Source organism: Diplotaxodon limnothrissa, linkage group LG1 (assembly GCF_057381915.1).
Source record: "Diplotaxodon limnothrissa isolate DT_005_m linkage group LG1, D_limnothrissa_male_GT1.1, whole genome shotgun sequence".
In the NCBI taxonomy this organism is placed as follows: domain Eukaryota; kingdom Metazoa; phylum Chordata; class Actinopteri; order Cichliformes; family Cichlidae; genus Diplotaxodon; species Diplotaxodon limnothrissa.
This window is the reverse complement of record NC_140596.1, coordinates 32,948,037-32,975,926: the sequence shown is the minus strand read 5'-3', so window position 1 is coordinate 32,975,926 and position 27,890 is coordinate 32,948,037. Positions and strand designations below refer to the sequence as shown.

Here is a 27,890-nt window from a genome sequence, read left to right as displayed (position 1 = left end):
TATGATTTGTAAGACAGAGGAGGAATGAAAATGCAGAACTCACAGTGGTAGTTAGGTTTTTAGGAAAGGCAGGAGGTTATGACATCGCAGGGGCGACGTTTTCCAGGATGGCGAGGATGTGGGAGTTTCGGATAATGGCTCAATTCCAAAACAGTAAAGCAAAATGTGTGCAGCAGAATATTTTCTTTTGAAAGTGAGTGGATAGCTGTAAATAGGCCAGTATACATTTTTTTCTATAACACCCGGTGATCACATTTGAAGGCAGCAGATGTAAAGGTTAAAATTTTAAAAAACAACAACATAGGATCCCCATACTTTAATAATTGGAGCTGAAAATGCTTTTTTTGTTTCCCACTTTTAACCTTCTGCACTTTGAATGTTGTCTTTTTTTTACAGACCTACAGATTTCTCAATTTTATATGGAATTTGCCACATTTACTAATTTACTTGTGATGTGATTTTTAGATATTTATACACCGTGCCCTCAAAAACTCCATAAATTAAAAAACAAATACACTGCTGTTTTTTGTAGTGCAGTGCATTACATCAAATTCTGTTTGTGCAAAAGTTTTTATAAAGGATATCTTTTTAATGAAATGATAAAAGGAAATTAATAAACAATAATCACAGTACTTTGCATATGGATAGTTATCTTTTTTTCGTATTGCCATGTTATGTGCTCTAGTTTTCTATGATTGTGCTTAGTGTTAGGTTGCAGGTCATGGATCATAGAATAAACCCAAGCAAAACAAACTCATTGCCATTCAGCTTTATTGTGTGATTCAGTGAAGATCAACAAGGTTGTCTAGTGAGTCATCTCGCTTGTTTTTAACTCTCTGCTCTTAAGTTGTGAGACAAGACTTACTTCACTCCATCCATTCATTCTTTTCTGCTTATCCTTATCAGGGTTGCAGGATCCTATCCCATCTACCATAGGGTACACAATGGACAGTCTGCTGTAGGGATAACACAGGAATAGGGACAAGCCTTCACACCTATGGGCAATTTAGTATGACTAATTAATGTAACCTCACTAATTGCATGTGTTTGGACTGTGGGAGAAAGCAAGAGTACTCAAGAAACAATGGGTGAAGGGGAGTCCGCACAGAAAGGCCCAAGCCAGATGGTGGAGTCAAACACTGGACCTTCTTGCTTTGAGGCAACGATGCTAACCGCAGCGCTACTATGTCACGGTCAACTTACTTCCCTGACTAACTTCTCTCTGCACATGTATATTTGCTTTGTATTTCATAATGTTAGTCCAAAGTTTGGCCAATAGGTTTGCTTGTAAATTTTAACATGGTGCAGATTTTTCACCACAACAACAGAACACTAATACTTTGGACGTACCCAAAGAGCAAGCTTCTGCAAGTTCAGTCAAGGCCTCTGTAACTGTCAGTCTGCCTGCAGTCAAACAATAGATTCAGTCTCGCCTATAGTCCAAATTGAGAATCCATCCGCCAGCGGGTTTCTCATCCAGATCAGAGTGGTGCACCAGCAGGGTAGTTAACCAGTAATCAAGTCACATCCGTCATCCAATTCCAAATTCTCCACCTCACACGCCCCCCTCCCTCCCTCCCTGCTGGCTGGCTTAACTCGTCCTCTTGTGTTTTCCCTGAGTGACACTTGGAAGTTGGGAAGAGGCTTCACTGATTGCCCTTGATGTGAATCAGATGCATCTGTCTGCTTGTTGCCAGTTCTCAACTTCTTAGCTATCGGTCAGATGAGAGGAAACAAGACTAATAGAGAGAGGCCTATCTTTCAGATAAATGCTATTTTTCACTAGTGTGGTGATTACATTTAAAACAAAAACTGGATTTATGCAAGTGTCATAAGATAAGATCTTACAATTTATTAAGGCTATGTGGCATTTATATGTAAATAAATACCATTGTTAATATTAATTATTTATTTTTGTTTTTTAGTTGTGCTTCGAGAACACAGAGGTGTTCTGTTAACCAACAAATAAGATTTTATCTCCTCCTCCTATGGCTGAACCTCGACACTAATCATTTAAAATATATGCTGATCAAATTCTTGGTGAACAGGTTTTTTTTTTTTTTTTTACTATTTCTTGGCCAATATTCTACTGAAAGCCTGAGTGTTTCAGTTGTCAGATCAATTCAGGATTATAGTGGTAGTGTTAATATCCTGAGGTTGCCTCTGGTGCACAAACAACATGTTCCTTGTACCACTCTCTGACAAGGCTGGAAACAAAGCTGGATTAGACATTGTCATATAACGTCTCTGAGGGAAAAGGTGAGGCTCTCCCACATGTACGAAATTGCTTTATCATAAGCAAGAGCAGTAGGCACTGATGTCTGGCAGCGTATGGCTTTAAAGTAAACAAAAAAGTCCGAGCTCAATCCAGCTTGATTATAACACAACAATTAGTGAGGCTGGAATCACAGTGTTGTAGAGCTTTGAAAAACAAGAATGGGTGGAATTGCATTAGATACACTCAAATTCGAGATTTAATTGTATCTGGCAACCACAAGAGGTTCCTGGGATGCTTTAAAAGCAATGATTTGCGCGATCGAATTCTGTAGATTAGAGGTTGTTCTATAGGAAGACAAAATGTGTCACATCAAGATCATATAGTAAGCTGAAGAAACACAAAGTAATGGAACTTTGGCAGATACACATTGTGTAAAACACAAGAGGAATGTTCACAAAACAAACAGGGGTGTCGATATGCACTTAGTCAGAAAATGAGCTTGACTTTGACTTGGTTAATTTGGAAGCAAATGCAGCTTTACCAGGCATGGAGCTGGTCTGATTGAGAGGATATCATGTCACTGTGAAAATGATTCGGATTGTAGGTGACAATGGAAAGAGCACAGTGGATTGTCTGATGAGCTCAGCCCAAGCAGAAAATAGAGAAATGCACTGAGGATTTACAGGATTTAGTTCTCCTTTGCATTTCACTGAAGGTATATTCTACTAATTTGAAAAATAAACATTATACACTGTGCGAAACAAACAGAAAAACTTCTACATATCTAGAAACGGTATTGTTTCTAAGTGCATGTAGACATGTCGAGGGAAAGTAACTGCCATATGCATGAAAATGCCTGCCAGTAATCATTGAATTATTCATCTAATATGCTAAATATTTCTATTTCAATGCCTTAGAGCTTCCCACCGGTGAGAAATTGCATAACTTAGGTAATGAGCAAATTAGAAGAAATCACCTTTCAAGGATGAGATCTTGGAGACATATATATATGCTGGATAGTTTACATGATTGACCAGAGGTTGGCAGTTGAGATATGTGTTTATTTTTATGGTATCATAGCTAAAAATAAATAAATAAGAAAAAATATAATGATTTTTATATGTTTATGATGATGTTTATAGATGCACTGCAAGATTATCATGCATCAATAAAATTTTATAAACATCACCTGCAATTTGACAGGAATCTTCTAGATGAGTGATGTTTATTTGTGGCATTAATAATGCTAGTAACCAGTTACTAGCATTATTAACTGTAGTCATCTTGTAAAGTATCTATTAACTAATATGTGATTGTGAATTATGAACAACAGTTCTTAGAGTGTTATCAAGTTCTTCAGCTTGATGGCCACACAGAGCAGAAAGCTGCACAATTATGTAATTTTTTCGAATGTTTAGATGATGTAAAGTACAAGAAAGAGAGAGTGAGAATATCTGCATTTATTACTCATGTGTAAAATTGGTTTACACTATTTTAATTTCATCTGTCGAAATGATATAATACTTACATGCAAATTGCTCTTTACTTAATTGTTTTGTAACAGATTCATCCAAGCTTTATTATTCAATGGTACTTGCTTTGAAAATCATTGTTTAAAAGTGATTATTTTGTGTTATGTGATTTGATTGACTCTTTGTTTTTCTTTTTTATTCAGATCACTATTGGCTTACTGCTCTGCTTTTTATCAAGTGCTGCATCATTGTTCCAAACTATTTGGAGTAATCACCTTTTAAACTTCAAACTAAACATGATGTCTGAATTTCATCTTAAAAGCTCATAAACAATGCATGCTTGTGGTATTGTAAAAAGGGATGAACATTATTTAGATTGTCAAAAAAGTGAATTGTGCATTAAATATTATATCCTAATATAGCCATCCATCATCTTACCATTCGTTCATCCAGGCATCTATTGCTGTTTATGATCAAATATTAGTGGGGATTGTTAAGTAATAGCTATATGCCACTGATATCCTGATAACATAAATAATTCTAGGCCGGCATTGATTTTCATACCAGGTAAATAATAATAAACTGTAGAGAACTCTTAAAAAGGTCTATACCCACACCTAAATATTTCAGTTCATCTGTTTTGTAAAATCCTCTAAGTGCTAATTCAGTTTACATGTTCTTTTATGACTTTTTGTGTTGCGTTTAGTGAAATGTCAAATGCATATAGAATCTTCATGTCCTGAAATGTTGAGATGATTGAGGTCTCTGAATTGTTTTGACCTTTCCTGACAAAGCAAAAATTGACTTCCTCACAAATTGTTTCACTTTATCCCCCAACTAAACAGTTAACGAAGATGGTAGTGTCAGGCATCCCTGACATGCATGCAATTAATATTCCCTGCTGTCTGCATTGTTTATACAACAGCTGGTAAACATGACTGACTTTTGTTGCAGATGTTGGATGGTGGTCATGCTCTGCTAGAGGAATATATTAATTCGCTGACAGGCCCTGGGCTCTCCCTGCTATTAAAACTATTTATTTACCCCCTTCTAATGGCATAATTAATCCAGCCTGAAATTGGTAGTACCACATAAACCGCTGTCTGCCCATAATCTGCATGACGGCAAATGAACTCCTTTTATGCTAGCTATTGGCTTCTGTGGTGGCTTCCTTGTAAAATATTAAATGTTTGGTCCTGCAGTCAGATGCATAGCATGGTGTTTTAGCATGCTGGCATACCTGTCTGCTTTTGGTGTGTAGTTTTATTTTCTAGTCCAAGAACTGGAAGAAATGGTCACGGATGAATATGGACTTTGTTTTTTTTAATCAGATAGTTATGTATTGTAAAAACATTGACGTAAAAACTGACAGTTTTTATACATCCTTATGTTTTTATGATATCATACTGTTCAAATTTAGCCCTCTAAGTGCTGTTAGCTAATCTTAGTTTTCTATACCGAAAAAGAAAAACATGGCAACTTAGGTCTTTCTCCAAAGTGCTTTTAATTCATCCACACAGAAATTAATCAAGTATTGAACATTTTTTTGCAGTGTACTCATGCACATTCAGTAATTATGAAGGCTTGCTGACAAATAAGGCCTTTGCAAATAAGCCAACTTATCATATCAAGATTGCTGTCACAATTGATGGGTAATTATGTTTTCTGTCTGGGTGCTATATCACATCCCTCTGACACATCAATTGACAGGCCAGGTTGCAGGGGACACTAAATAATACCTGGGGAGAAATATACCATGAGGCTTCCCAGCAGCAATTTGGGAGTAAACTTCAAGGCAAAACAGAGTTTAAGAAACCTTTTGGCTAGATGTTTATTTTGATCATCGAATTATCTGCATAGTTGACAGGTGAACTGAAAGACTGACAGAGACCCAATTCAGCTGTGAGTGGGTGTTGAAACATCTGGTAGTAAAGAAACATCCAAAGACACTAAGCCCAGAGGGATCCTTTAATTTGTCCTTGTCTGAACCAGTGACTCCCTCACAGATTTTCCATAAATAACTGAATTCCTGTTGGGGAGGGAGAGACCTGCTTACACACAGAGGTTTTAATTTATTTATTTATCATATTTTGTGTATTTATTCATATATCTTCCATGAATGCTGCTAATCTCTAACCAGACAGTGGTAGAAAATATCCTCTACATCATTGTATTGAGTTTTACTGATCTCATTTTTTTTTACATGAAAAAAATTCTTTTAAATTCTTTTAAGCTGTTTATAATTCCACAGTTCATCCACTTCTGAGCAATACACAATATTAAAATAAGTTCAAATAAGGTAACGACAATGGACAGATGCTTGTCACACAACACAGTATAGCCGGCAATACTGTCCAGTATTACATTCAAATCTTAGCACTATGAATACTTGATATAGATTACTCATTAATTATATACAGTACAGATTTGAGTCATTCTTTATTTATTTATATTTTTCTTACAAGGACTACATTTCTTTACAATTTCTGTGTTTTTAAGTAGTCTCGGGCTTTAGGCTTTCAAAGTTTTTCCTTAGACATTGGCTGCTTTTTCACTAACTTTTTCAGCTTAGCCTTTGATTTTTTTCTTTTATATCCAGAGGAATGTTTCTGTAAATCATTTAAGCATAAAAAGGCACCTAACTCAAGGGATGAAACAGTTTTGTTTCCACACACAACAGACAACTTAGTAGAAAACCAATTATAAAGCGTGACTTGAGGCACTTGAAAAATGAAAAATATTCATAGTCCATCTCCTATTAACAGTGGAACATGAGCTCCTGTACTATATCTCTCTATGAGTGCACAACGCAACCTTGGATACCTTTATTGAGCCATTGCTTGGATGTTGACTCTAATGTTCAGTGTTGTCTCCCTTAGCCTCTGCAGTTCCATTTCATACTGCAGGGTCTGCCTCATATAACTCAGAGACCTGCTGTGACTCCAAGGGCAAAGAAATATTTGTCCTCAATAATCAGATCCTATAAGAGATGCCTCCCTTGCAATCTCAGGAGTTTGATGAGTATCATAAAGGCAGTCAAATACTGATTTCAATCTGCAGATGCCTGGGAAGAAAGATTTCATTATCTCAAACACCATGGCTTTATGACCACGTGCTTGGTGGTGCCATTTCTGACCATAAGCCTTTTTTTGTCAAGCATTTGTCAGGCATTCTGGTTGTCATTATCGTCATTAACGTCACTGAATTGCAAAAAAGGGCGATCTTTGTTTCACAGAACCCAGCTAGAGCACTGAACTCTTGGGAGGTCATGGTACACTCATGCAGCTGTTACCATTTGTTTTCTCTAATGAGCAGTTTATAGTAGATTGGGAAGAAAAATAATCAGACTTCATCTCAGTAGCTTGTAATATACATGTTTCTGCGTCAATGGGCCTCAAATTATGGGTCTTATTCATTTCACAGCTACCCAAGGGTCTATTCCATTGGGTAATGAATATTATGGCAGACAGGGAGGGCTCGCTCACCCCATCTTCCTCTTGTTGCTTGAACCTGTAATAAATTTCCTGCCATTGCCATATGGTACCAAGTCATGTGTGGGATTCAATATGCCATGTTATTTATTTATTTCCCAGGTGTTGCTTTTCTGTTAGTGATTTATGTGTTATTGTGTGTGATCTCCGTCTGGGATCTATGACATGGGTTGTGGAGGGTTTTTTGGAAGACGGCCCGAGTTGAAACACAGCCATGGGTACAGAATATTGTAGCAGTCGAGTGATGCTAGGACGGTCAGGAATAGGGAATGGTCAGCAACATTTTGTAGTAGTGATTCATGTAAAGAGAGAAGGGCAAGTGAGAAGATTTGTGGCTACCCAGCAAGTATTTAGCAACAAATATCTATGTTAAGTTCATATGCTTGTGCTGTCCTTCAGCATTTCTGATAATGTGAGGAAGTGAGCAGAGAAAGTTCTTTTGGTCTTTTCAGTTGTGCCATGGAAAAAATAAATATATTTTTTAACAGTGTTAGGGTTGTTTCTTTTCTTCTCCATATGATGGTTCAGATATTTAACTTGGTTTTATTTCTTAGTAACCCTATCTCATGAAATGCATCAAGAAAAAAAAATGCCATCCAAACTTTTTTTTTTTCCATCTCTCTTCCTTTTTCATTTTTTTCATGTTGTTGGAATAAAGTTGATCTTTGACCCAAAATTTGTCAGAAATTCTTAAATTGTACTGTATCACAAAAACAGTGCAGATATACAGATTGGGATCATTAATACCAATAAATCAAGCATGCTGTGCGCATTACTGCCTCATACATTATCTTTGAGCCTCAGCTCTAATATTATGGTGACACATTATGTCAATGTGATTACAAATCACTCATTTCTCTCAGGGTCCAAGGAACCATTACTGCTGCTACTGCTGCATAACTTGACTCTAACTGGTACGCATGGAGAAGTGTTTGAGACAGCCCACGCTGTAGAAATGCTAAGTCAAGAGAAATAGATGTTAGGGCTATGAGGGGGTCCCTGGGAGATTTTGCTCCACAAAAGTGGAAAAAACATGTTAAAAGTATATATGTGTATATAATGTGTCTGTGTGTGTGTGTTTTTTTACAGCACCTATCCAAAGTCCAGAGGTACGGCGGATGGGCTATTTTGTGACGGCTATTTTAAACCATCCCAATTAAATTCAAGAGGTCATCACAGTAATCAAATTTGCAGGCTTTAGGGGAAATTAGAACCTCTGGGCTATTTTATTTGCAGGGTAACTACATTCAGATATGCTTAATTTCAAACACCTCCCAGAAGAGTTGTCTCCTTGAGTCAGTAAACAAGGATGTTAGATTAAATGAAAAATAGATTTTCCGTTATTAGATTGTTTTCCAACAGTGAAAGTGCACGTGTAGTAAATTGGAAGTCTTTTAACTCAGTTAAGGGAGCAAGATGGGAATTATGTTGTTATCTTTAGCTGCCAAAAGCCAAATATAACACATCATATTTTAGTCAAGTCCTGGGCTATTGCTGATTTTGTATCTGCTCACCATGGCCCCCTAATCACTTTTTTGTGCCCTGATCTTTAGTAGATCTCTCAGTGGGGATTATAGTGTGTCATTAAGAATGAAAAATAATATCTTTATTAGGGCTATAGTTCATGCAAACATGCTGTGAAATATTATTTGCCTCTCTGGAAGCTCAGTAACAAATGACAAGAACGCCTCTGCACTGCCGTTCAATAGAGTTTGGAAAAGGGAAACACAGGATTTGACAAATGTGCCCTGCAGAATTTGTTCCTTAATAATTGGTTGGACTACATGAATATTTAAATGGAAATGCAAGGTTATACCTCTGGTCAAAAGACCTATCTCTGTAAAATGAGCCTTCACTAAATTGGTTGATTGAAAGGAATAGATTTTTTCCCCCATCTTTCTGTCGTAGACTGTGCCGAGTAGATATTAGGTTTCTCTCTTTTTGCTCTACCCTTTAGCTTTAACGATGGTGCTCTTAATCTGGTTGAAACACCTCGTTCTCCTAAGGGTGCCAATAAAGAGTGGATTTTTTTAGCTAGTGGCAAACACTTAATAGTGAAATTTCATTCCTTCATTCTCTCAACAGACAAAGTTACGATGGGCTGGAAAAGAAGCTAAAGGAAGTCTTCACTGAACGAAGCAGCATTCTGCACCAGCTCTCCAAGACTTCAAAGGAACTGGACAGCATAAAAGGCAACCTTCAGGTTGAACTTTTACTGTTTCTCTTTTTTTCTTTGCAATGTTTGAAAGTTTATTCGGCTGTGAATTTTGCTCCGCGGGTTCAGTCATTTTCTAATCCCTGTTTTCAGCCGTTTGAAGGCTGGATTCATGAGTCCTTGCACACATTTTTAGTGAATTTGCAGTAAACCTGTTGTTAAATATTAAGGTAAAAATGTTTTTAAGTTCAACAAGCCCACCCATTGTTACATACGTGATTTGTTAGTGTTTCTACAGCTGCTGAACAATGTAAATGTAGAGCGCAGACTGGGTAAGTCATTTTTTGGCATGAATAAAAATCCAGGGCTTAGAAGTAGACGACCAGAAATCCAACATTATCGGGAAATTTCAACATAAGGATGGATTCAGCATGGTCCCATTCTCTTCTCAGGACCTTTAGCTGTCACTGATAATCTCCTCAAATTACATTTACTAAAACTTTAAGTACAGTAATTTTTTTTCTTAGCGTTGATATCACTGCAGTGACACTGTGTAGGTTAAATGTTCGATCAGATGTTCATACAGGAAAAAATCCACAGGCTACTTCAATTTATAGTAGCAAAGAACAAAAGGATTCAAATTTCTTACATGTTGTCACAACTTAAATATGAAACTTTGACCTATGCTTTGTAGTTGTGAGAACTCACTTCTACCTATCCAGTAAAGACTAAAAGCTACACAATATGGTAAAACTGCTCACTCATTTACAGGCAATAAATTGGTCTGACAACTAATTAAAATCTATCTATCTATTTATCTAGATAGAGATGTGTGCGTGTGTGTGTGTGTGTGTGTGTGTGTGTGTGTGTGTGTGTGTGTGTGTGTGTGTAAAGTTTAGAGGATGCTTGCCCTAATTAAATTTTGGCTTGAAAACAAGGTTGGGAAATATATATCACACCTCCTGCAGTGAGGGTGGTTTGCATGAAGTAAGAAAGTTTCTTTTTTTAAATTAGCTCATAAGACAACTTTGAGTGACTATGAGGATTATTTGGTTTGTCGCAAAGACGGGTATCAGTTGGTTCTGCCAAATAACAGTCTTGAACATTTCACGTACCTTATTATCCTGGACAGTAGATGTTATAATGCTGTGAGAACACAATTACCACAGTGCTGGATGCTGTAAAGCACTTCTTACCAGTCAGTTTAGGTCAACTTCATTATGGCTTCTGGCAGTAACAAGAAAAAAGTCAGTTATAAATTCAGATATTTTAATCACTTGGTATTTTTCAGTCGCATCAGGATATGCAGTCCAACAAAACATGCCTCCCACTTGGATGCTTAGGTCTTGGGAGCCAGATGCCCATCTTTTTCTATCCAGCACTTATAAAGTTGCTGTCTGAGTGATACTTTGTCTGTGCAGCAGCGTTTTGCCGCTTTAGGCCAATTTGTTGTCTACTGGAATAGTCAGAAAATCAATAATCAAACGAATTATATGGCCAGTTTTCCATCAGTGGTGTGTGTTTGCAAGAGATGTCCCATGTGTCTGGAAAAAGCTCATGTAGTCTGTCTACAACTATTCCCTGGGGCAGGCTTTGATGTCTACTCACTCCAGGCTAGCTAGTTTGGCATCAATCTTCGCCGTGGGCCCTGTGCCAGCGTGCTGGGCAGGGCAGAGGTTGCGTTGGATTCCAATTTCTGTGTAGTGGAAGAAATCTATTCTTCAAGGGGGAAAACATCATCAACATTTAAAAGAGATCAAGTCAACAAGATAAAACATTTAATGTTTCTGGAAAGAAATGATGGCCCATGTGAAGTGTTTTGAAACATAATGAGCTGCTCTCTAGGTGCATTTCGGTAACCCTAATAATTAAACCTATTGTGATTGGGACTTTAGTCTTTGCTGCAGCTCCAGGGACGTTAAGAAGCAGTTAACTGTGGGCTTTAAGTAGCTGCTTTGTTGTTTAAACTTAATGTCGTGACCACATAACTTGAGAGGATTTGCACATTTAACGCAATGTAAGCCCATTTTGTAGCTGCCACACTAACGTCTTTCAGTGATTTTTATTGTTGTTTGTGTTATAGAGTCGATTACTGAATACTAACTATTCTTTTTCTCCACAAATAAAAACATTTTTTAGAATGGTTGCTCTTACGGGACCTGAGTCATCAATGTGCTCTTGGAGTAATTTTGGTCGACTGACCATTTATCATTTAAAAAACAGCATTTTGTGACTACATGGGCTATTGCTGTCTAATATTAAAATCATTTTAATGACCTGAAACTCCAAGTCTGACAAAACTGTAAAAAATAAACACAGAAAACTAGGAAATTAGAAAGGCACTGCATATACTCACCAGCCACTTCATGTGTTACGGCCAGTCTCTCTTTTGCCTTCAGAACTGTCTTAATTCTCTGTGGCATCGATTCAACAAGGTGCTGGAAACATTCCTCGTCCATGATGCAAATTTCCTGTTCAAAGTGTCCTCTATTGGACTGAGGTCTGGTGCCTGTGGAGCCCATGTCAGTACAGTAAACTGATCATGTGAAAGAAGCCAGTTTGAGATGATTTGAGCTTTGTGACATGCTGTGTTAATCTGCTAGAAGCAGCCATCAGAAAATGGGAACACTGTAGTCAGTAAGGGATGGACATGGTCAACAACAATGCTCATGTGGTTTGTAGTGTGAAACGATGCTCAAACGCCCAAAGTGTGCAAAGAAACCCCATTAAACCACTAGCAGCAGCATGGGTGGTTGGATGGAGCCATGTTTTCATGCTGGAATGTTGCAGCAGAAATCTAGATTTCTCAGAAAAAGCAACATTTTTCCATTTTTCTTCCATTGTTCAGTTTTGGGTCCCTGTTCGCAGCTGGCAGGAGTGGTACCCGATGTGGTGTCTGCTGTAGCCCATTTGCTTTAAAGTAATCCACCCGAGAGAGATCGGTATTAGACATAGAATTCAAACAGTTAAAAACAGTGTTACTGTGCTGTATCTTTTATTAAATATTGGCACATACCTGTGAAACCATACTGTAAATACATGGCTTCCATGACAGGTCCATAGAGCTTTGTAATATTTATTTTATGTTTTCAGTTGTTGTGAGAGATCGCTTCTTTATAAATTGTCTATAATAAGGTTATTTCATTTATCTATCAAACTATCAGCTTAAAGAAGTGGCCATTCTCCTCTGACTTCTGGCATCAACAAAACATTTTCATCCAGATAACTGCCGCTAACTGGATATTTGCTCTTTTTTGGACGATTTGCTGTAAACCCTAGAGTTGGTTCTGTGGAAAATTCCAGTAGATCACCAGCTTTGGATACTCAGACCAACCCATGTGGATTTAATAGCAATGCCACATTCACTGACACTCAGTTTGAATTTAAGCAGGTCATCCTGAACATGTCTGCATGCCTTTAAAGTACCTTTAACAAGCAGTTCATCAGGTGTATCTAAGTAGCTGATGAGTGTTTGTTATTATATAATTACAATAAAGCAAACACATGTTGCCATTTGATTTTGAATACAACAAAACATGAAGTCAAAATAAATAGAAAACAAACCAAATTTGAAGAATTTAAATCTGTCCATTCAGCTCGTGACTCTTTGACAAATCATACAAATGACTGAAATGCCACTCAGATATACTAAATGTGCAGCTTTATTACACCATTAGTTTATTTACTTGAGTGCAGATACATTGCCTCTTGTAAGCAGATGCTGTTCCCTCTTTTTTTTTCTTTATTTCTCTTCATAGATTAACATGAAATGGGAGTCGGGCGCTGGGGAGGAGCTTGTTTCAGGCATTATGGAAATGTAGCGTTAATTGCCATAGATTTCACCTTCAAGCACAAGCAAAGATAAACTATCTCTCCCTTGGAGTCCACATTTTCTTACAAGTCTGTACATTTCTGTTCTGTTCATAACAAATAAAAATATCTTGGAGGGCTTGTAGGGCAATCAGAGACCTGACTAATTCATAATTACCCATCAGGCAGGTGCTGAGGCACCAGTAGAACCCAATCTGTGCTTCTGCATGTACCCTCATTAGGACATTCATCAGCAGACTGTTGAAAGACATATAATTTGGGAGGAGGGATAGGGGTGTCTGAACATTTTACATCTGCTGCATCGTTTTCTAACAGACACCTCAGAAAACCTGATAAGATTCTGTAATGTGTAATGTCACAGCAAACAGTAAACGCATACAGTAAATGCTTACACGTGCTTTTTTATACTGTATATTTGTTTCCATTTTCTGTTGATGGTGATATGAAGTAATTTTCCTTCAGAAGTTTTTTATGTACAACAACAAATTGTGCCGTTCCTGGAAAAACACAGTGTCTCTGTTCTCTTTCAGTCGCTGAAAAATGATGACACAGTAGCCAAGAAAGATGTGCAGAGGATTTTGGAGCTGAGCCACAAACAGAGGTAAAGTGGGGCATCATGCATGACTTAGACATGAGCTACCAACAGTGCTGTGCAGTTCACTAAACTGCCATCAAAAATTAGGTTAGAAATTAATAACCATCAGTAAAAAATGCATAATGATAAATAAAATCATGCGCTGTCTCCTGTTATGCTGTGGTTGAGAACCTCTCGTGAATGTCTTGTATTGAGCTGGTATTCAGATTAACAAGATAATAACAGGTTCTTGTTTATTATTTATTTTTATTTGTTTTCAAGTGTATTTGAAAATATAGGAGAAGCTTTTGATGAAGATATAAGATAAAAAGGGTGGTAAGGATCCATTGGTTATTCATAGCTCACAGATACATTCCTAATGTTCTTGCTGCAAAAGCATATCCACGATTACACCACGTTTCAGTCTTAATCATCTAGTGACATCCTCAGATTCTGTTACATGTAGTTGTGCAAACCAAACTTTACAGTTCTGAGAAAACTGACAACCAATTTGCTTTTCAATCCTGGACTTGGAGTGAACTTCAACAACTGAGATTTGTTTTGTTCATGAATTTCAACCACAAAGAGTTTAAATAGCTTTCATTTGGATTTGTTTGTGTGACTAGTTGCTCTTCCTTAGCAACAGCACCCACAAAAGCTTATGAGTATAGTAATCATCTGAGCCACCCGCCATGCCAACATGACATGCCAGCACATTTTCTCTGCTGAAATAAGAGTAATAACATTAAGAATAAGAAATACTTTATTTATCCCAAAGCTTGTGAAATTGCTGTGTTTCAGCTGCCAGCACATGAAAAACAACATAGCTCAATAAACACAACACCACAGAACAAAATAGCTTGGAAAAGAAAAAAAAAATATTAGACAAGGAGCTCGATTAAATAGATAACACACCAGGGTAAAAATAAATAAATAAATCTAAATATCATACAGTCAGGGTCTTAAATCTAAAATGAATATATACGAATATCTGGTATTAATTGGTAAAGAGTTTCTGTATCTGTCCTTGTGGCTTCTGAGCTCAGGTGTGTCCAGTTTGATGCGCAGTGGATGGTGTAGAACCATTAATTCACACCCAGTTATTTGGATGACTTCTACATGAGCTGATGATAGAAACCAACAGCAACAGCAGCAATGACGATAAGCCCTGGGAAATTCAAATGCATTCCAACAGCTAGTTGTACAATATTCAGTCCACCGAACTGTCTGAAATCAAAAAACACTTCAATCACATAGTGGTCCAAGAGGCGAGAGGAATGCAAACTGGTGGTTGTTGCATAGACCTGTAGAGTCTTTTGGTGATGCGATTCTTTCACGTTAAGTTTTGCAGTGTCTTTACACACTGCATAATATTTACTGGTGAATATAATTGATAAGAAAAACAGAATTCTCTCATTTGAACAAAACACTGCTTGTATTGTCATATGAAGATTTAAAAAATGGTGTCTGCATAATCACATCATGTCCATCAGGTATCTAATGGATATAAATAATGATAAGTAATGACTTGCTCATTGTTATTGAGGATGGTACTTTTCAGGTGTTGGCCAGTGTGTCTCCAGTACACACAGGAGCAGGTAGATAATTCATAATTCCATCGCAAACCTGTCTTGTGTATTTAAAATTGATATGCCTGTTTTCATTTTGCGAAAAAGCAAGCATCTGTGATTTAGACCTTTTTTTTTAGTGAGCTGAAAAAGTGTTTAGCTTAAGTGCTTTTACCAGTTAGGACTGTCTGATTAATGTTGTGTGTAATGAGACTGCTAATGATTTGGAGTCATTCATGGCCTTCATCCTCCCTGAAATGTCAGCCTGACTGAAGTCCAGCTGTGTGTGTGTGTAGTATCTGGATAGCCAATCAATAGCCTATCAGAAGTCCATGGCAGCTCTCACATGTCATCAAGCTAAAAAACTATAAAGCAGTAGCTTGGCTCAGTGTTGCCTACCTAGCATTTGTGAGCCACAACTTTTTCAATGTGTTATTAATCCACCTTTAGAGTTCCAGTGTCTGCCAAGTGTGATTACCAGCTGGCTCCATTATCGTGAGTGCAGACAGGTGATTCATTGCAGGTCATTTACTTTTGTCAAGTCTTAACAGAAATTTGATTGGCTCCTGAAAATAATTTTGATCCAAAGAGCAATGCAAAAAAAAAGGTTATTGGAAAAAATGTAACAGTTTTTAAATAGCAATTAAAATAGCTTAACTTACTTTCATCCCTTTTTGTATTTACTTATTACAGACTCTTCAAGCCTGTGTCACATTGACTGTCTCTCTTTTGGCAGTTTAGACAGTTTTGATATATTATGTACAAACTCTTCCAAGTATTGGAAGCAGGAGATGTGAATATAAATGGAAAACCAAAGCAGGGGTGGTTGGTTGGTCACTGTGAAGAAAAATGTTTTTTAGGTTGAACTTATGCCAAGAGACAAGACCACTGGCATATAAAGTATAACAGTATATGACTGCTGAGCAGTGACATCCTTTCCACTCTGAGTGTTGCTGTACTGCCTTGAAAGATAATGTCCCCTAACTACACTACTGGGTGACTGTGACATACGTCATATACTTCAGCCATGCTTGGAAACAGTAAATAGGCTGTTACTTATAATTTTAACTGGGCTACCTTGTGATGTGATACAAGCGTTTTTGGTACCACTGACCCACATCCCCTGCCTCCTTGATTTATAATTCCCTGTTATCTGTGCTCAGGAGCACCAAATTATACTGAATTACAAATTACAGTCGAATGCATAAAAATTTAATTTTATGTTAAACACATAATTCATTCTGCATTAGTCATCACACCACATGAACCATATCAAAATTCAGGGAATTTTAATACACTGCAAGAAGCAATATAGCAGTGCAGTGCATTGCAGCAAACTTGGTCTTCTTGTATCTCGTCTTTCTCCTTGAACCTAACAGCCATCTCTTGCTGTTGGCTTCATGGGAGTGTTTGCTAAACTCTACATTTATAGATCATATACACAGAAAATTAAATTGACTGTAGTCAGGCCTTTTAAATTCAAACAAAATCATTAAATGATAATACATGTGAAATTGTTTAGGATCGAAGAAAGATGTGTGGCTGCTATGAACCAAAGTGTGAACCGGTTAACAAATGCCAACATCGTTTCCACCCTAATTGCAGTTACATGGCCCATTATTGCATCATCCATTCACAAATTAAGCTAATTATGTTTTTATCTTTTAAAAATATGTTTGTAAACAAAATATTTCCTTTTGATTCAAATTAATGAATTTGTTCATATCCTGCTCATAGATTCATAATAAAAATCATCCAACTGATCACAGATGACAGCAGATGTAAGCTGGTGACAAAGACATTAGTAAAATTTACTTCTGTCCAAAAAAATTGCTTTTAAGAGTGATATATCTAAGAAGGCCATTCTGTGGTAGAGCAGTCAAGACATCTGAAAATGTGAAGAGGAAGTACTAACAGAGTGTTTCTCACTTCCCTTTCACTTGACAGAGAGGAGATGAAGTCCCTCCAGGCAGCCTTGCAGAAGCAGCTGGATGAGGCAAATGAGAAAGCGGAGAAGCAGCAGGCCACGGTAAGACAGAGCTGACCTGACCATCAACATCCGGTCTTGTCTAACCAGCATTGTCACCTGTCACACGGGGCCTTCACTGATCCACACTCATTACCCAGCAGCAAGCTCCCGCCTCTATCCTTCACCATATAATTGAAACTTTCAGAGTGAACAAAAGCTTTGTGTCAGCTATTATTTTGTTTGAACAGAAGTCCAGAGTCCAAAGGTGGCAAGTTTACTATTTTATCATTTAAAAAAATAAGTAAGCCAAGGTCTAAAATTATTATCGTCAGCTGATTATCTAAATTGGAAGTGATTGGTTTTCTGTTAATTACTAAATAAACAAATCATTTTCAGCATCATGTTAGATAACAACATATGCAGATGATACTCTGCTTTAATTGCCAATGTTACAGAAGATGCAAAATATGCCTATTTTAGTTCAAAACACAACAAAAGCATGTTTAATTTTGTGATTATTTAAAATATACATGCAAACCATGGAAGCATGCAACATGTGTTACAAGATACGTGAAAATTAATTACATTTTAATGATAAAGAGGTTTTTGGTGTCAGTGGAAAACATCATTTCTGTTAACTCCAGTTTTAATAAAATCACAATATTTTAATTACTGAACCAATTAAAAGAAATGCACCTCTAAGGAGTTCAAATAATGTTTCTTTGCTACCAAACAATATGAGAAGCAATGAGTATTTACACCTTTAAATTATTACACAGTGGAGAATTCTATATTTAGTTTCAGCAGCTTTACTGCATTTGGTATCAGGTAAGGTTGAAAGCAGCCTTAATTTAAGACAAACTTTAATTTCTTCATCATGATGAGTATAAGTACTCATTTTAATGTGCTTGCTCTGAGAGGCTTTTTGTAGAATTCAGATTAAAAAATGTATTTTGGCATCGGCGGTGATGCTGCATTAATACACTGTATTGGCCCACATTTCTACTCTCATACTGTTCTGAGAAACCCTCTCTTGTTCCTCCACTTACTCCTTATCAACAAATCAGCATAAATCCTGTCTAGCTGCACTGACAGCTACAGTACTGGAATGCTTCTAGGACTTTCAATATATGCTAATGAAAATCTGGCCTGTAACAGTGCAGGCTTCTTATGCACAGTCACAGCGTTTAATGGGCACCGTGACATTACAATCGACAATCAAATCATGGACTCTCAGCGAGATAAACAAAAGTACAGTAACATTTCCAATGACGTGTGTGCCATTTTCCTTTGCCTGGTGACAAATCCCAGTTTCTAGTTTTTGTGGTTTGACATTTACATTCTGAAAAATGATATGTATCCCACTTTCTAAGATTTAAGATTCAAAATAGCACCTCAGCAGGATGTAAAAGCTACACATGTTCAACAAAACAATGAAATAATCTATTTCATTTCTAGTAGAAAACATGGCTTCTAAAAGTTCCTAGTGAAAAATAAAAGCATAAGGAGAAGCATATACCTTGCAAAATCACAAAAAAAACACACATTACAAAGTTGCTAAATATTTGTTGACAGATATGGGTAATTACATTCAAGCCAATCTCAACATCAGACAGTATTTTTCCATAAGCAGAGAGATATCAGATATATCTTATGAAATATTTTAGCTACAAATATTACAATGACTAATTATTATCAATTGTTATTATTGTTATTAATATTTGGTTACATTTGAAATACTATTTCATATGTATATATGTATATATGTATGTATATATGTATAGATAGATAGATAGATAGATAGATAGATAGATAGATAGATAGATAGATAGATAGATAGAAATATAACCGACTTGTACTCCCTTATCCTAATACCTAAGCACTGTAGAAGTTGTTTTTCTTTTCTTTTTTTTTTAACTTTTTTTAACCATTCCTGGGGGCATTGGTGGTGACTGCAAGCCTCAGACATGAACCTTGATGTTATCATGCCCTGTTAGGGGATGTGAGTCAACTGGTGAGGCTTATTTTACTGTTCCCCAGGGTATGTAACTGACATGAGGGCACCAGACCCATGAATCTTTTCGTCTTTGTCCTCAGGACTATGTTGATGACCTCTTTCAAGGACGCATTTTGCTAAAACCTTTTTCTTTAGAGTTGAAAACTCAAAGACAAAACCGTAACCTATCTATCTTACACACTGAATTCATTCGCTTAGATATATAGTAGCCCATGGCAGCAGTTTGCTGGTTGGTTTTTCAACCTCTGTATGGCTACAAGTCCGTACAACCACACACACAAACACACATGCCACAGGCACACTCTAATTTTAACTGAAAAATGAAAGACATACCAAGCTCTTGATGATCACTTGTTATGCCTAATTCTGCAAGGCACAAGAAGAATGTAATATGTTTTTTTTTGTCAAAGTTTAAAGGTCTTCAGGCCTTTGTGGTTGACTAAAAAGCTAAAAAAAAAAAGAGAGAGAGAGAGAGAATTTGTGATTTTAAATGTAACTACTAACTTATAGCGCCCCTCTGCTACTGTCATTTTATATCTAATTGCATCAGTTTATGGTAAGGTACGATGTTTATGTTGACTTTACATATAGTTTAACTGGAGGCTAAGTCGATTTTTTAATGCTTTCAGAATTTCAGAATTTCAGAAACAGTCAGTGTGCTGTTGCATAGAAGCATGGATGACGTGTGAAAAATAATTTTATTCAGAGGCATAATTAGTCAACCAGAATGTTCTTTCCTTCTCTGTTCTGTGTATGTATGTCTTTTTTCTAAGTCTTCTCAGGGACAGTGACAATGATTGAATATTGATGTTATCATGGTCAGGTTGGAGATGTGAGTCACCTGCTGTGGTCTAGTTTACAGTTCCCCAGGATGTCTTGGTAGAAAGTGGAAAAAAAACGTTGGCTTGCATTTATTTGATTTTAAAAAATGTAGAAAATACATTTATTTTTTTTATATTTCATTCGAAATGAAGCATATGAGACCTATTTTTCAAGATTTATAGGATGTTGTCAGTAGGAACAAATAGGCTTTGGCTTTTATTCACATACAGAATTGCATATGTTGAATGAAATTAATTACACATACACTAGGCAAACTCATCATCCATAACGGTCATTAAATATGTTCACTGATGGAAAAAAGCACACATGCATACAGCTGGACTTTCTATGTGATCATCTTTTTATCTTTTTTTTTGTCTTCCCTGTTTTCAGATTAAATTTCTTAAAGTGGAGATGGAGAAAAAAACCAAAATCATCAAGGATTTACAGCAAGAGGTGAGTCATCAAAATATTATCTAAAGCTGAATAGATCACACTACACATTCATAAGGTATATACAGACAGAAAAAAATATAAGGGAAAAATTGCATTGTCTCTACACAGTTATCTATAAAAATGCTATAAAATGTAGCATTTAAACAAATATAATGATATCATTGTTGGTGTATATTATTTTTCCATTTTAAATCTCAAATTAGTGAGGCTTGACAGTGCTATCGTTCGCAATGTCGAATTAAAAATCTCCTGCTAAGAGCCTGTGATTGCTTTGACCATGGTTTACATAATTACATTATTGTTTTACATAATTTTCTTCCTTACCAAACCATTCAGTAACCCTTGTAGACAACTCTCAAGATATAAATACTTACCCTGGCTGACTATGGTCACTCATAACAATATAAAAGTTCTCTATTGGAGGGAAAATGAGATCATCCCAGCAAATTTTCTCCCACAGTGGCTCACCACAGGGGTGCGCAATTAAGATTGTCCTTTATTTTCATACACATCTGTAGGTAACTTGAATGTTTTCTAATTAAATGATCAAGATCCCACCTTTCTGTCGGTGTTTTAATCAAACACCGACAGAAAGGTGGGATCTTGATTTTCTTGATTATCTGTGTTTGCCAAAAGCCATTAGATTATCCCCAGGGACTCAGAGGAAAGCGTGTTTGTCTCAAAGGTGGACAAACACTGGCACTGGGGTAAACATTTTCATTTCAACGAGTACTTTGAAATACAGTTTTATAAAATAAATGTTTTTGATCATGTTTGCAATCATGATTGCCATGTCTTCCACTCTTTGAGAATCTGGGCTCTCTTCCTCTGCAACTTCTGTGATGGATTTCTCTCTGCAGGGTTGTTCAACATCTGTGCAAAGTAGTGCCTCTAAAAAGAAGTTCTTTCTCTTTGATTCTGAGGCTCTGACACAACATCTAACACTTACTGCTGATGCCTTAGACAGCTTAAAAAAAGGTTCAGCTTGCAAATACCATTTTAGCCGTACTGAAAATATATGACTCTACGATATCTGCAATTTGGTTTGTTTTCTATATGAATAAAAAAACAATCAAATAATATATTCCAATAGAAAGAATCAGAACAACATGGCAACATCAGTAAAAGCTGCCTTTAGGGGTGTTTAGACCCCTAGACAGTTCTAATATTTTGTTTTTTGCTTATCAGCAATGTGACATGAAAGAAAAATGAAACATCTGTAGACTTTGCTGTGACAAATAAAATGAAATTGGATCCTACCATCCACTTAACTGATTTTACTGTGTTTTATAGCTTTATAGCGTTGTGACAATGGGATATTATACCAATTTTGTATGGATTCTGAATTCTCTTATATTGCAGATTTGACTGCAATATTTTCAAATGCAAATTAGAAAGAATCGGCTACGGGATTGATTTACTCATCAAGTAATTTTTACTTACTATAGTTTATACTAGTTTATACTACTACTACTACTAATAATAATAAATTAGCTAATAAACTACTAAACATGAGCATATGTGTATGAAAAAATATGTTTTAGAGCAAATAAGAGTTTCTTTTAATAGTTGGACAGATTACATAGGCAACTCTTAGTTTGCTGCCTATGATCACAAAGCCACGAAGTGCTTTTGAACGGCAAAAAAGCTATTTAAATACATCATAGGATCATGGGAAATGATCAAGAGATACTGGAAATTATACCACCATATTGCTCACTATTGCACTGAGGAAAGTGATTTTTGCCAGATGTTCAAATTAATTTGAGACCATTTTTACTGAGCTTTGCTTCAGTAACATGATCAAGTGCTTCAGATGAAGAATCAAACAGTCACATAATCATATCAGTTTACTGAGATCAATCTGTTTTAAGAAGAACCTTTCACGTTATCTTGCCCTTGACCTCCCTAGTGGTACTAAAATTGCTGCGTCTTCACAGTGTGCAATTTTATAGAGATAGTAGTGTCAAGGCTCGGCTGTGTGGCAGGCAGGAGGAGGACCCAAACGCAAAACTCACAGACACGGGGATGAACTCAAAATCACAGCTTTAATGCTGGAATGGCAGAACATAGGAAATACAAAACTAAACTGGGAAAAGTAAACTAACACTCGGAGAGAGAGACACAGGGAAATCCACGCAGCATGAGGGACGACGTCACACCGAACAGAGGGAGACGCAGACAGAAATACACAGAGGGTTAACGAGGGAAGTGGGAACACACGGGGAACACAGGTGACACTGATAATCATAACGAGACAGGGCGGGGTGAACTGAAAACTGACGGGAGAGGTGAAACAGGAAGTACAGAGGTTCAGACAGGAGGAGAGAGAGCACGAGTAGAACACCAACGTAACAGGCAGGGGAGACACGGAATAAACACGAAAGGGGACGAGGGCTCATAAATACATAGAGGGCACACAGGGGGAAGAGAGAGCACGGGGAGAACTTAGACATAATGGGCAGGGGAAGCATGGAATAAAACATAAGGAGAGACGAGGGCTCACAGATACACAGAGGGGCACACAGGGGGTAAGAGCCATGAAGGGAGAACACTTAGGGAACAACACAACAGGGCAACTCAGAAAACATGGCCTAAGCAAGGAACAAAATACAAACATACAAGGAAACTAAGAACACTGGGCCAACATGGCCCAGGACCATGACAGTACCCCCCCCTCAAGGGCTGGCTCCAGACAGCCCAAACACAGAAAAACAAAACCAAACAGAAAACAACCCAGGGCGGGCGGCGGGGGCCCAGGACGGAGGGCTCGGAACAGAAAACAAAAGAGCACAGCAAACACCGGAGCCCAAGAAAATAACCCAAACACAGAGCAGTTCAGGGGGCCGACCATGCGGAAGGCAACGGCGGAGACGTGGAAACAGTTCAGGAGGCCGGCCGTGCGCGAGGCAACGGCGGCGACGTGGAAACAGTTCAGGAGGCCGGCCGTGCGCGAGGCAACGGCGGCGACGTGGAAACAGTTCAGGAGGCCGGCCGTGCGCGAGGCAACGGCGGCGACGTGGAAACAGTTCAGGAGGCCGGCCGTGCGCGAGGCAACGGTGGCGGTGAAGGAGACGACGGAGCAGTTCAGGAGGCCGACCGCGCGGGAGGCGGCGGCGACGATGACAGCGCTGGTCCGGGGGCCGACCGTGCGGAAGGCGACGGCGGCCACCCAGGAGAAGAGGGTCCGGGGGCCGGCCGTGCGGAAGGCGACGGCGGCCACTCAGGCGAAGAGGGTCCGGGGGCCGGCCGTGCGGAAGGCGACGGCGGCCACTCAGGCGATGACGGTGCAGTTCAGGGGGCCGGCCGCGCGGAAGGCAGCGGCGGCGGCTCTCCAGTGTCAGGCGTACTGGCCGAGGCCCGGTGGGCACAGGACCAGTCGAGACGGGACCAGTCAAGGCGGGACCAGGCGAAGCACAGGCTGAGGCTGCAGCAGACGAAGGCTCTGAGGAGGCTGGGCCAGACGAAGACTCTGAGGAGGCTGGGCCAGACGAAGACTCTGAGGAGGCTGGGCCAGACGAAGACTCTGAGGAGGCTGGGCCAGACGAGGACGAAGACTCTGAGGCCGGGCCAGGCGGAGCTGCAGAGGCTGAGGCCGGGCCAGGCGGAGCTGCAGAGGCTGAGGCCGGGCCAGGCGGAGCTGCAGAGGCTGAGGCCGGGCCAGGCGGAGCTGCAGGCGTAGCAGAAGCACAGGCAGAGGCTGGCCCAGGCGATGACGAAGCGGTCGCAGATGGCGGCTGGACAGGCTCCTCGGGCCCTCCAGCTGATGCGGCGTGAGGCTGGACAGGCTCCTCGGGCCCTCCAGCGGAGACAGGAGGCTGAACGGGCCCCTCGGACCCTCCAGCGGAGACAGGAGGCTGAACGGGCCCCTCGGACCCTCCAGCGGAGACAGGAGGCTGAACGGGCCCCTCGGACCCTCCAGCGGAGACAGGAGGCTGAACGGGCCCCTCGGACCCTCCAGCGGAGACGAGGAGGTGCTGGCCGGGCTCACTGGAACCCCCAGCGGACGAGGTAGATGGCGGCGTGGGAGCCGCGGAGTCCTGGATGAGCTCATCCGAGCTCCCAGCAGGAGCTGATGTAGAGCCAGAGAGGTTTGGGACCCCTGGCTGAATGTTAAGCCGAACAGAAGACCGTATTGCTATCGGGGACTGGGCCAATGGTTCAGGTGCGAGCTGAGCTACTGGAGAGGCGGATGAGAGTGGGAGCTGAGCTACTGATGGTGGTGAAGTAGATAACTGCACTGGGGACTGAACTGAGGGTGTCTGCACTGACACAGGGGACTGAACTGATGTCTGTTGTAACGGAGGTGGTGAGAGTGGAGTGGGCAGTGGAGTAGATGACTTCACAGGAGAATGAACCAGAGGTGAGTGCACAGGAGACTGAGCTAGAGGTGGTAGTGATAGTTGAGGGGAAAGTGGAGCTGGTGTTTGAGTGGATGACTGTGCTAAGGGATGCTGCACTGGGGACACTGGAGACTGCACTGGGGACACTGGAGACTGCACTGGGGACACTGGAGACTGCACTGGGGACACTGGAGACTGCAGTGATGGTTGTAGTGGAGGTGTAACGGGTGGAGGAGTGGCTGAAGTGGCTGTGGGTCGGGCGGCTAGTGGCTCAGCTACAGGGTATAGTAACGGCAGGGCTATGGGTTGAATGACTGACTGAGTAGCAGCCTGAGTGGCTGGGTGTAGTGACGGTTGTGGTGGAAGAGAAACAGGTGGTAGTGTGGATGATGGAGCTAAGGGCGACTGAGTGGCAGACCGAACTGATGACTGAAGCGATGGTAGAGGTGAAAATGGAGCTTGTGGTGGAGTTAATGGCTGAGCTAGCGGGGACACAGGAGACTGAACTGAGGGTGGCTGCGAGGGAGCTAACTGAACTGAGGGTGGCTGCGAGGGAGCTAACTGAACTGAGGGTGGCTGCGAGGGAGCTAACTGAACTGAGGGTGGCTGCGAGGGAGCTAACTGAACTGAGGGTGGCTGCGAGGGAGCTAACTGAACTGAGGGTGGCGGCGAGGGAGCTAACTGAACTGAGGGTGGCGGCGAGGGAGCTAACTGAACTGAGGGTGGCGGCGAGGGAGCTAACGGAGCTGTGAAGGGCTGCGCAGGCGATAAGCAGCTCGCATTGACTTCCGCCACACAAAACACAGCCCCTGAACGAACAGTCATAATGTCTGGAAAAGACACAGAGTTCTCACTCACCACAGCAGGTGAATTAGAAGGCCGAATGTCCGGCTGTGGGGTGGCGCGTCGGCGGCGTGAATGCCGTTTTCTTCGGGAAGCCGGAGGTGCGGTGATGGAGGAAACCGGCAACGACGGAGAGATCGCGGCCGGCTCCTCATCCTCCGACCACATTGCTGCGAGAAAAGCAGCGGGTGAGTGACAGTCAGAGTGGAGGGTGGATGGAGAGGAGTCCAGTGGCAGCAGCGTGGAAACGTTTCCCGATTGTGGCGGTCGCTGTTGCGGTATGACGAGCTCGCGAATTTGTACTGTCTCCTTGGCTTTCTGCAGATTGGACAGTAGGCCCGAAAATCCTGAGAGCTCGTGGAGATGGGGATTCCCTTTGAGAATAGCCTCGATGGCGTTTATCCCAATGGACATGGCTTTAATGTCCGAGGCGTGGGAAACTCGCTCCCACAGGCCGAAGATGCGGGCCAAATCGCTTTCCCGGGAGGAGCCTGCTGGGTCCATGTCTGGTGACGTCGTACTGTCAAGGCTCGGCTGTGTGGCAGGCAGGAGGAGGACCCAAACGCAAAACTCACAGACACGGGGATGAACTCAAAATCACAGCTTTAATGCTGGAATGGCAGAACATAGGAAATACAAAACTAAACTGGGAAAAGTAAACTAACACTCGGAGAGAGAGACACAGGGAAATCCACGCAGCATGAGGGACGACGTCACACCGAACAGAGGGAGACGCAGACAGAAATACACAGAGGGTTAACGAGGGAAGTGGGAACACACGGGGAACACAGGTGACACTGATAATCATAACGAGACAGGGCGGGGTGAACTGAAAACTGACGGGAGAGGTGAAACAGGAAGTACAGAGGTTCAGACAGGAGGAGAGAGAGCACGAGTAGAACACCAACGTAACAGGCAGGGGAGACACGGAATAAACACGAAAGGGGACGAGGGCTCATAAATACATAGAGGGCACACAGGGGGAAGAGAGAGCACGGGGAGAACTTAGACATAATGGGCAGGGGAAGCATGGAATAAAACATAAGGAGAGACGAGGGCTCACAGATACACAGAGGGGCACACAGGGGGTAAGAGCCATGAAGGGAGAACACTTAGGGAACAACACAACAGGGCAACTCAGAAAACATGGCCTAAGCAAGGAACAAAATACAAACATACAAGGAAACTAAGAACACTGGGCCAACATGGCCCAGGACCATGACAAGTAGAGGTTGATCTTAAATTGTGTGTAAACCCGTACCGATTGCCTTTAATTGTTCTCTGTGGAATTTTTGACCTCTAACATCATGGAGCAATGTTTTTTTTTTTCACAATTCACAAGTGACCTAATATCTAATTTTACCAGTTTACGATATTTCACACAGTTCCACAGATCTATACTGGAGTAAATGTACTTGGATACTCTGATGCACCATTATTCTTTGTAAAATTAACTTTATCACCTACTGAGTACATTTAGAAACAAAGGACCACTGAGAAATGGCGTTGTTCTGTGATTTTATCACAACTGCCCAAAAATTGGTGCACCAAACTCAAAAAAACATGGACTGTAATGGCTGCCAAAAGAGCTTCAAGAAAGTATTGAGCAAAGGCTGTGAATACTTAAAGTTATTCTCTTATAGGTATAAGACTGTTATAATTTTGTTTTTTTGTCAAGGTGTTTTTGTTTCACTTACAGGGTATTGTCTTTGGAATTTTGTGGTGGGAAATTTAATCCATTTTGGAAAAACATCACATGGCAAAATATGGAACAAGCGACATGCCATGAATACTTTCCAGATGCATTGTATATTGCAATGGTGTACTGTAGTACACACACATGCAGGACATTTAGACTTTCACAGTGGTGATTATTCTTCTTATTATTGTTAGAGAAATTATTACATTAAAAAACTATGTTTGGGAGTTTTTAGATTTTTATGAGTGGAAGATGAGTGAGTCAAAGACAGATGTGCACTTTTTCCCTTTTTGTGGCTAATGAGGGAAGCACTTCAGACTGTACTAGTCTGCCACTGCGACCCTAACACAATCTCTGCCCAGCCCACTGATGTGCAGAAACAAGTGTGACTGGGTCATTAAGCACATTTCAACCCTCCTGAATTGTCAGTAT

At 40.1% G+C, this 27,890-nt stretch overlaps 1 protein-coding gene across 1 annotated transcript in view; it reads left to right on the top strand.

Moving 5' to 3' along the window:
- The window catches only part of luzp2 (leucine zipper protein 2), a 168,062-nt gene that overhangs the window by 84,559 nt on the left and 55,613 nt on the right, over window positions 1-27,890 (top strand). The window contains exons 2-5 of the mRNA XM_085357408.1: window positions 9,267-9,384; window positions 13,698-13,768; window positions 17,257-17,338; window positions 20,511-20,573. Of these exons, the coding sequence (XP_085213534.1) occupies window positions 9,267-9,384; window positions 13,698-13,768; window positions 17,257-17,338; window positions 20,511-20,573 (334 nt within the window). The remainder of the gene's footprint in view (window positions 1-9,266; window positions 9,385-13,697; window positions 13,769-17,256; window positions 17,339-20,510; window positions 20,574-27,890) is intronic.